The sequence below is a fragment of the Caretta caretta genome, chromosome 23 (assembly GCF_965140235.1).
Source record: "Caretta caretta isolate rCarCar2 chromosome 23, rCarCar1.hap1, whole genome shotgun sequence".
NCBI classification, from domain to species: domain Eukaryota; kingdom Metazoa; phylum Chordata; order Testudines; family Cheloniidae; genus Caretta; species Caretta caretta.
The window spans coordinates 6,899,906-6,909,177 of NC_134228.1; the positions used below are offsets into that span (position 1 = coordinate 6,899,906).

A 9,272-nucleotide genomic window follows, 5' to 3' on the forward strand; every position below is an offset into this window, starting at 1 on the left:
TCTGTGTGTGAACGGGGTGTGTGTGTGTGGGGGTGTGTGTGTACGTGTGTGTGTGTACAGTGTGTGTACAGGGTTCATGTGTATTGTCTGTGTGTGAACGGTGTGTGTGTGTGGGGGGTGTGTGTACGTGTATGTATACAGTGTGTAGGGGGTGTGTGTGTGTACAGTGGGTGTATGTATACAGTGTGTAGGAGTATGTGTGTGTGTGGGGTGTGTGTGTGTGTACAGTGGGTGTATGTATACAGTGTGTAGGGGGGTGTGTGTGTGTACAGGGGGGTGCATGTACAGCCTGTGTAGAAAGAGTTCTGTATATGGGCTACAATCATATGCTTCAAATGTGTTTGGCAACCAGTGCGCGAGCCCAGGCTGCCCGAGCCCCAGGAACCTCAATTTGCTTCTCTGACCAACCCGCTTGTCAAGCAGAGCTGCCGAAGGCCTATTCTACCGCTGAGGGAAATCTGAGCCACTGCGTGTGCGCAGAATTCATGTTCCCCGCAGATTTCTTTGCTTCCCCACAGAATAATGACTTACCCCCCTGCACTCAGAAACCCCCCTGACGAGCCCCACTCCCTCTACGCCTGGATGACCCTGACGAGCCACCTGCACCCAGATTCCCAACTTCACTGAGCCCCGAACAGCTACACCTGGATCCCCACCCCACTGAGCCCCGCTCCCCCAGCATATGGACCCCCCACTAAGCCCCCCACACCCAGACCCACTTACCAAACTCTATCCCCCCACTCTAAGCCCCTCCACACTTCGATCCTGCCGGGCTGAGCCTGCCTGCTCACACCTGGTGCACCTGGCACAGAGGGGCAGGGCCCTGGGGTGTTTCTGGGGCAGGCCCGGTCCTTGCACTGTGTCAGGATTGGGTACAGCAGAGTGATCTCCCACCTCTGTGCAGGCAATGGCCTGTGCTCCCCAATGCCATGCTGGAGCTGCCATATTTGACAAATAAAATTTGCAGAATCTTGCAGCATTTTAAAATATCGTGCGCAGAATTTTTATTTTTGTGATGCAGAAGGCCCTCAGGAGGACCATTTACACAGCAGGTAACCAGAGCTCTCGAGCCGGGGAGGAGCCAGCTGGACATCGACCCAGCCAGAGAGAACAGCTTGATCTGCATTTTCCTTTCCAAAGAATCCACTGCAAAGGGTCACTGGGCTATAAAGCCAGGGACTGACCCTTGAGCCACCAGCCGTTGCAGCAGCTGGCTGCGTGCAGAGTTACTGGGATATAAACCTGGGGGCGGTGTTACCGGGCCGTCAAGCTGGGGGCGATCCTGGCTGGGGCGGGGGTGGTGTTACCGGGCCGTCAAGCTGGGGGCAATCTTGGCTGGGGGCGGCGTTACCAGGCTGTCGAGCTGGGGGCGATCCTGGCTGAGGGGCGGTGTTACTGGGCTGTCAATCGCAGCGAGTGCAGTCGGTTCCAAAAGCCGGGGCAGCTGGTGAGGAATATCCCTGTGCCAGGGCTGTATTCCCGCTGCACGGGGAGCTATGGACACTCACCGACACTCTGCTTGGACGGCTGTGGCCGAGCCCAGGGAGGACCAGGCAGGAGGGATGGGCGTGGCTGGCGACCTGTCCCCAGTGAGACTGAGCAGCATGGGATCAAAGGAAGCCCCCGTCTCCATATGATTCAGCATGGGATGGGAAGGCCACAGCCAGGAAGAGGAGGCCTCCTGGGCTCTCCAAACAGAGACAATCCACTCTGGGGTGCCAGGTGGGGGGCACAAAACCGCTGGAGCCGTCCATCATGGAGCGGGGATTCGAGGGACCAGAGTCCCTGAAACCACAGAACTTTGGGGCCCCTCAGCCAAAGGGGGCTGGAGTCTCGAGGAGCCGAGTACGGGGGAGAAACAGGTTCACGCTTCGCTCCTCGGGCTGGGGATCCCGGGGGGCCGGGACTTTCTGTTGGGCTTTCCCTGCACACCAGGGCTGGGCTGGGCTTGAGCTCAGAGCGTGTGTCAAGCCCCCATTACAGCGATGAGCTCTAGGTGCAGCGACCTGATTCACTCCCGGGAGCGTCCGGGTGAGGGCTGGGCATGGCCAGGAGCTGGTCTGGGGGGATTCGGGACAGGGGGACACTGGGGTCACTGCAAACAGCGACGGGACGGCGGAAGCCAGCAGGTGACGTGTCTGTGGCTCCACCTGTGAGCGGCCCCTTTGGGGGCACCAGACGGGGAGAGGCCTCTAGCTGCCCTGGAGGGAGGCTGCGGCAGGATCCGAGCGCCTGTCAACGAGCACCAGTCTTTGCTGGGGGGGAGGAGTCCTTTGCTCTCAGTCCTGCCCCTGCCTTTGAGCCCCGGGCTGCCCCCTAACCTCCAACGCCCTCTCCCTGTGCCACGCACTCCCGTGCGGTGATGGGGGGACCCACGCAGGCCCCGGCAGCATCCGTCCCCTTGTGCTGCGGCCTTTCCTCTGGCGCCAGAGCAGAGCCAGGCAGGGAGCCCTGGGCCTGGCAGAGCCGTCGGGGCTGGGGAAGGTCAGGGGGCCTGTCAGAGCCATCGGGCGGGGGGGCACGTGGAGCTGTCAGGGAAAGGGGTGGTCCAGTATCCTCTTCCCATCCTCTGCCCCAGGAGGTCTGCTCAGCAGGGGACACCACTCTCACAGCGTCCCTGCAATGGAGCAGACAGCAACAGGGATGTCACATGGGCCCAGGCCCGGGTGGGGGCTACAGGTCGGGGTTTACAGGGAACGCTGGGAGTGCGGTGGGGGGGGAAAGAACAGGATGGGGGACAAGGTAGCTGGGGTGGGGACCGGAGGGGCTGGGTTGGAGGCTGTGGGTGGAGAGAGAAGGGGATCATGGGGTGAGCAGAAGGGGGCTTGGCTGGGGGCTGGGAGCCCTGGGGCAGAGAGGGCAGGGAGCTGGGCTGGGGGCCCTAGGGAGGAGGGAGCAGGAACTGGGAGATGTAGGGCGGAGGGAGCAGGGGCTGGGGGTGACAGGGCGAAGGAGGCAGGGGCTGAGGGCCATGGGGTGGAGGAGATAGGGGCTGGGGGAGGTAGGGGCTGGGGGCTTCAGGGTGGAGGATGTAGGGGCTGGGGGAGGTAGGGTCTGGGGGCCATGGGGTGGAGGAGGCAGGGCTGGGGGCCGCAGGGCTGAAGAGGCAGGGCTGGGGGCTATGAGGCGGAGGAGGTAAGGGCTGGGGGAGGTAGGGGCTGGGGGCTGCAGGGTGGAGGAGGCAGGGCTGGGGGCAATGGGGCAGAGGGAGCGGGGGCTGGGAGCTGTGGGGCGCAGGAAGTAGGGGCTGGGGGCTGCAGGGCGGAGGAGGTAGGGGCTGGGGGAGGCAAGGGCTGGGGCAGGAGGCGGAAGGAGCGGGAGTTGGCGGCTGCGATGTGGAGGAGGTAGGGGCTGGGGGAAGTAGGGTGGAGGAGGCAGGGCTGGGGGCCATGGGGCAGAGGGAGCGGGGGCTGGGGGCCGTGCGGTGGAGGAGATAGTGGCTGGGGGAGGTAGAGGCTGGGGCTGCAAGGCAGAGGAGATAGGGGCTGGGGGAGGTAGGAGCTGGGGGCGATGGGGCAGAGGAGGCAGGGCTGGGGGCTGTGGGGCAGAGGGAGCGGGGGCTGGGCTGGGGGCCGTGGGGTGGAGGGAGTGGGGGCTGAGGTGGGGGCCGCAGATTGCTCAGTCCTTACTGGCAGCTGGGCCTCATAGCTCCGACGCAGGCGCTCGTAGGCCTCCATGATCACGGCTCTTCTGCAAGGGGATAGCAGGGGTCAGCCCTGAGGCAGTGCCTGGCCCCTCACTACCCCACCCCCTCGGGGTCCCCTAAGGGCCCGGGGCTTCTCACCCCCTCCCCTCCCATGGAGCCACATGGGACTGTGAGCCAGGCCCCAGCCTGGGGCAGAGGCACTGTGTGCCAGGGGCTCCATGTAGTGGGGGTGCTCGCTGTGGGGGGGGGGATCTGTACTCACTTGCTGGCAAGACCCCCGCCGGGGGGCAGGCTGGGGTTCACCTCGGACGCCAGGCACCGGAAGATGGCCACGAGGCTGGCAGCCCCCTGCTCCTGCAGCTCCCCATACAGCTCTGTGGGGAGAGGGGCTGGCTCATGACTGGCTCTGCCCAGGCACTCAAAGCCCCGCTCTGCCCCTGCACTGCACCTGGTTACCCCCTCCCCACTGCTCCTGCCCCGCATCCCGTTCTCACCCCATTTGCCCCTGCCCTCCCCCTACTCCCCTCCCTGTTGTCCCTGCTCCCGCCCATGACCTGAGGGGCAGTAGCTGGCACAGGCAGGCGTGGGTGCCTCCCGCTCTGGGTCCCTTGGTCTAGCTGCCCTGTAGCCAAGGGCCTGGTGCTGCCCAGGGCTCGACCTCACCCACCTGCCACCCGGCTCTCCAGGTGGGCGTCCAGCTCCCGCTCCTTCTGCAGGGCGGCCTGGGAAGTGCCGGGGGCCCCCCGGAAGCACACCACCATGCAGGTCATGTTGTCGCGGCTTCCCTGGGCAGGGGAGAACCAATCAGGTCAGGGGGCAGCGAGCGTGGGGACAGGCGGCTGTAGGGGGCCCTGATGGGTCATTAGAATGGGGGGAGCCCAAGGGGGCATTATGCCCAGATACGGCCCAGCATGGAGCCCAAGGGCCCATACAACAGCCAGACAAGGAGAGCAGCCGGATCTGTACCACCCCAGCCCAGGGCAGGAACTCCATCGAACCAGACAGTGTTGGGCAGGGGGGTCCCTCATCTCCCCCCAACCCCTCTGCCCCAAACATCTGGCCAGGCAGAGATAACAGAACCACTGTCTGCTGGAGGGGAAAGGCCCTGTGTCCCATTCCCTGCCCCCTGAGCCAGCCAGTCCCTGCCTTGGGGTCATATGGGAGCCGGCACCCCCTACAGGAGACAGGCCCCATGTCTCAGTCCCTCCCCTCCACCTCCTCGCACCAGCCAGTCCCTGCCCTGGGGCCGGATGGGAGTCAGCGCCTTCTAGAGGGAACAGGCCCCATGAGCCATTCCCCCCGCGCCCCCATGCTGTGGCTGGCTGGCTGGGAGCAGGCACCTCCTAGAGTGGAAAATCACCACGTCCTATTCCCCACCCCACCTCCCCACACTAGCCAGTGCCCTGCCCTGGGGTCAGTGCCCCATAGACAGTAAAGGTCCTGTGCCTCATTCCCCGCCCCCCCTGAGCCAGCCAGTCCCTGCCCTGGGGCCGGATGGGAACCGGTGCCCCCTAGGAGAAAGGTCCTATGTCCCACTCCCTGCCCCACCCCACCCTGCAGCTGGAAACCAGCGACCGCTAGAGGCCAATGGCCCTGCCCCCCATCCCTGCCTCACCTTGTAGAGCCCGGCCTCCAGGACCTCCTCGCACACGGCCTGCGGGTCCCTGCCGAGCTGCAGGCGGGAGCGGACGAAGGCGCAGAGCCCCTCGGTGTCGAAGGCGTCCCAGACGCCGTCGCAGGCCAGCACCAGGAACTCGTCCTCGCCCGGGCAGCGCGCCAGCTCGTACACCTCGGGCTCGGGGGACACCAGCTGCTCCGTCTGGCCCCGCCAGGCCACGGCCTTGTAGTCAAAGTCGCCCAGGGCGCGGGAGACGGCCAGGGAGCCGTTGACGCGCTGCAGCAGGACGGTGCCGCCGGCGTTCTCGATGCGCTCCCGCTCCCGCGGCCGGCTGGGCTTGTGGTCCTCCGTGTAGAAGGTGAGGCGGCCGGCCCGGCACAGCAGGGCCCGCGAGTCGCCCAGGTTGATGAAGTAGAGGTGGCGCGGTGAGACCAGCACGGCCACGGCGGTGGAGCCGGCGTGCTCCCAGCCCTCGGCACGCGCCAGAGCCTGCATGCGGCTGTCGATATGCAGGAAGCCCTCCCGCACCGCCCCCTTCACCGCCTCTGGCGACTCCACGCCCCCCGTGAAGGCCTCGCCCACCACCAGCTCCCCCAGCAGGTGGTGGGCGCAGAACTGCGCCACCGTGCTTCCCGCGTGCCCGTCGTACACGGCAAAGAAGGCCCAGGTGGCCAGGCTGCCTGGCAGCTGGGGTTGAGCCGTGTGCGCGTCCTCCATGTGGGCCCGCCAGCCCTGCATGGCGCCCAGCCCGTAGCGCAGCCCGCCCCCCTCGCCCTGCTCCAGCAGCTTCTCCGTCCGCGGCGCCTCCAGGAAGGAGCCGGGCCCCTCGCCACGCTCCGCCTTGAAGAGACGCGAGACCATCCGCTCTGCCTGTGACACCAGCAGTCGCACAAAGGTCGCCATCCTGTGCCCAGGGTACTCACCCTATTCCCAAGCCTGGTGCCCCCGACCAAGTGCCCTGGGGAATCGCCCGGTCACCGCTTGGTACCAGCCCTCTGATCTCCGGCAGGTTTCAGTGGCTCAGCCGCAGAGGCTGCACCCTGCCCCTGCCGACTCCCCGGGGCCTTCCTGGCGCCCCCATGGTGCTGTGCGGCCGGCTCGCCCCCTGGCAGCCCCAGGGACACATGCACTGTGGGGGCTGTGGCGGCTCTGTCCTCCCTGGCACCATAATTCCTCATCCTGCAGCTAAATATGGAATGTTAAATCTCCTAATCCCTGCCCGGTCATGGCCCAGCACGCAGCGTGGGCCATGCGAGGCTGGGGTGTGGGTAGCGGGACCCAGGGCCAGCCCCGCCCTAGCCACTGTGGGTATTCTGCAGAGTGCAGCCAGACTGGCAAGCGGGACCAGGCCCACGGTGCCATCACGAAAGTGTCCATTTGGGGCCCATTGGCCGAACTGTCTGGGGGTTGTTCCTTTCTGGGCAGGGGGAGCAGCATGGCCCAGCTGGGGGTGGGGGGAGCGGCAGGGGAGCTGCAGAGCGCCGCTGGGGTTGTGCGCTGGGGGCAGCAGCAGGGCCCAGCTGGGGTTGGGGGGAACAGCAGAGCCCAGCTGGGGTTGTGGGGTTGGGGGGAACAGCAGAGCCCAGCTGGGGTTGTGTGTGGGGGAGTAGCAGGGCCCAGCTGGGGTTGTGGGGGGAGGGAGCAGCAGGGCCCAGCTGGGCTTTTGCGGGGGAGCAGCAGGGCCCAGATGGGGAGGGGGGAGCAGAAGGGCCCAGCTGGCATATGCTGCTTTTCTCCCAGGTTGAATTCAGGGCTTCTCCCCACACAGCTTCACACAGAAACTTGACTTGTTTTCACTTCCTGTCCCAAATTGCTGGGCAGCGTTGCCGGGCGACTGTATTTCTATATCCTACCTCCCCCCAGAGGTGGCTGCATCTCAGCACCAGCCGATGGATCCCTGTATAAACAGCCCCACGCCCTACCCCAGAGGTGGCTGCATGGCATGCTGGGGGTATCCGTGGGGAGAGGCGCTAGAGAAGCGTTGGGTCATTACTAATGTAGTGACTCTGATATGCCCAGAAGGGAGCGGTGCTGTCCCCTGGTGGTCCCAAGGTGGGGGGCGGGGGCAGCACAGGGTCCGTGCCCCCCGCTCAGCCCGGTGAGGGGCAGCGCTGAGTCCTGGGCTGGGCTGCACCTGTGACGGATGCTCAGCTCTGGCCTCACCCTCAACCCACTGTGGGGAAGTGATGCCTGGGGTCCCACTGTCTCCATGGAGATGACCCATCCCCACAGGCCCTACTGTCACGGACTCACAGGTCGTGCCCACTCTTGGCCCTGTGCGGTCCATAGGGGGTGCCCCTTTCAGTGCAACAGCCCTTCTCGGGGGTCCACTCTCCCTCAGGGGTTAAGCCCCTCCGCCTCCTGGAGCCGCATCTCTCTGAGCCTTAGCACGCCTGTCTCTCACCGTGGGCCCCCTCAGGGAGTCCACTTGCTCTGGACCCCTGGGGCCTCCACCCCCCGAAGGGGATGATGCCCCTCTGTTCTCTAGACTGGAGAGACTCTCAGCCAGCATAACACAGGAGGGTTTATTGAACATCTGAACCCAGCACAGGAAACTCCCAGGGCCTCAGTCCTGGCCTCCCTCAGCACAGCACATCCAAGTCTCCCCTGCATCCAGGTGAGCTCTGCCTACTCCCTGCCTCCAGCCCTGAGCCCCCCTGCTTCCCAGCTGGGCATCTGCTATCACCAGCCCCAACCCTGGCCTCTGTCCTTTGTCTTCTCTCCAGGTGAACAGGGTCGCCTGAGCCTCCTCTCCTCTCTCCACAGCCTATTGTTCTCCCACGGGCCAGAACCGGCTGGTCAGGACACCGGGGTCCTCTCTCCACAGCCCATTGTCCTCTCACTGGCCAGAACCGGCTGCAACTGCTGAGCTGGGCCTCCGGGTCACCAGGTCACCGGTCGCTGGGGTATTCATTCTCCAGGCTAGTGGTTGGGGTCCCAAGTTCCCTCGCCGGTCCTCTAACAACAAACTCCCTCTCCCATCACCTTGTTAAACCTGTAGCACCTAGGGAAACTGAGTCCCACCCCCTCTGCATGCAAACTATAGGAAAACCAAGAAAATTCCACCTAGGCAACAAGGAAAAACAAGAAACTCCCCCACTTCATCACAGTTGCTGGATGACTGTATTTATGCATCCTACCTCCCCCAGAGGTGGCTGCATCTCAGCACCAGCCAACGGATCCCTGTATAAACAGCCCCACACCCCACCCCAGAGGTGGCTGCATAGCATGCTGGGGGTATCCGTAGGGAGAGGCACTAGAGAAGTGTTGGGTCATTACTAACGTGCTGACTCTGTTACGCCCAGAAGGGGGTGGTGCTGTCCCCTGTGGTCCCCAGGCTGTATACCCCCAGGCAGGAGGTGGGGCAGCGCAGGGTAGGGTGACCAGATGTCTTGATTTTATAGAGACAGTCCTGATTTTGGGTCTTTTTCTTATATAGGCTCCTATTACCCCCCACCCCTGTCCCGAATTTTCACATTTGCTGTCTGGTCACCCCAGAGCAGGGTCCGTGCCACCCCACTCAGCCTGGCGAGGAGTCCCAGGCTGGGCTGCACCTCTGGTGGGGGCTCATCTCTGGCCCCGTCCTCAACCCACCGGGGGGAAGTGATGCCCGGGGTCCCACCATCTCCATGGAGATGCCCCGTCCCCACAGGCCCTATCAGCTGCACCCCGGGTGGTGAGCCAGGCACTCCGGTCCCCATGCCCAGGAGCTGCAGGTCTGGGTGCTTGGGGTGGCATGAGCGTGAGTGAGAAGGGGCTCAGAGTGCCAGGGGGGCATGGCATGGGCTGGGGGGTAGCGGTTTGGGATGACCAGGTGGAGGAGGGGCTCCTACCCTCGCCCAGCATGGCCCCTGCGACTACCCCCCCACCACTCCCATCCCATCACGCCGTTAACGCCTCTTTCCCCAGAGTGCTCTCAGACGCGTCCTACCCCCACCCCTCCCTCTGCACCCACCCCAGGACCTACCCCCACCTCTCCCTCTCCACCCACCCCAGGACCTACCCCCA

At 64.8% G+C, this 9,272-nt stretch overlaps 1 protein-coding gene across 1 annotated transcript; it reads right to left on the reverse strand.

Moving 5' to 3' along the window:
- Positions 1-1,002: 1,002 nt before the first annotated feature.
- PPM1N (protein phosphatase, Mg2+/Mn2+ dependent 1N (putative)) lies at positions 1,003-9,165 on the reverse strand. Its single transcript, XM_048834366.2, has 5 exons — positions 5,262-9,165; positions 4,314-4,431; positions 3,909-4,020; positions 3,630-3,690; positions 1,003-2,617 (listed from the first exon to the last, which is right to left on the reverse strand). The coding sequence occupies exons 1-5, from the start codon at positions 6,165-6,167 to the stop codon at positions 2,588-2,590; spliced, it is 1,227 nt and encodes a 408-aa protein (XP_048690323.2). The 5' UTR covers positions 6,168-9,165; the 3' UTR covers positions 1,003-2,587.
- Between the last annotated feature and the right edge of the window lie 107 nt (positions 9,166-9,272).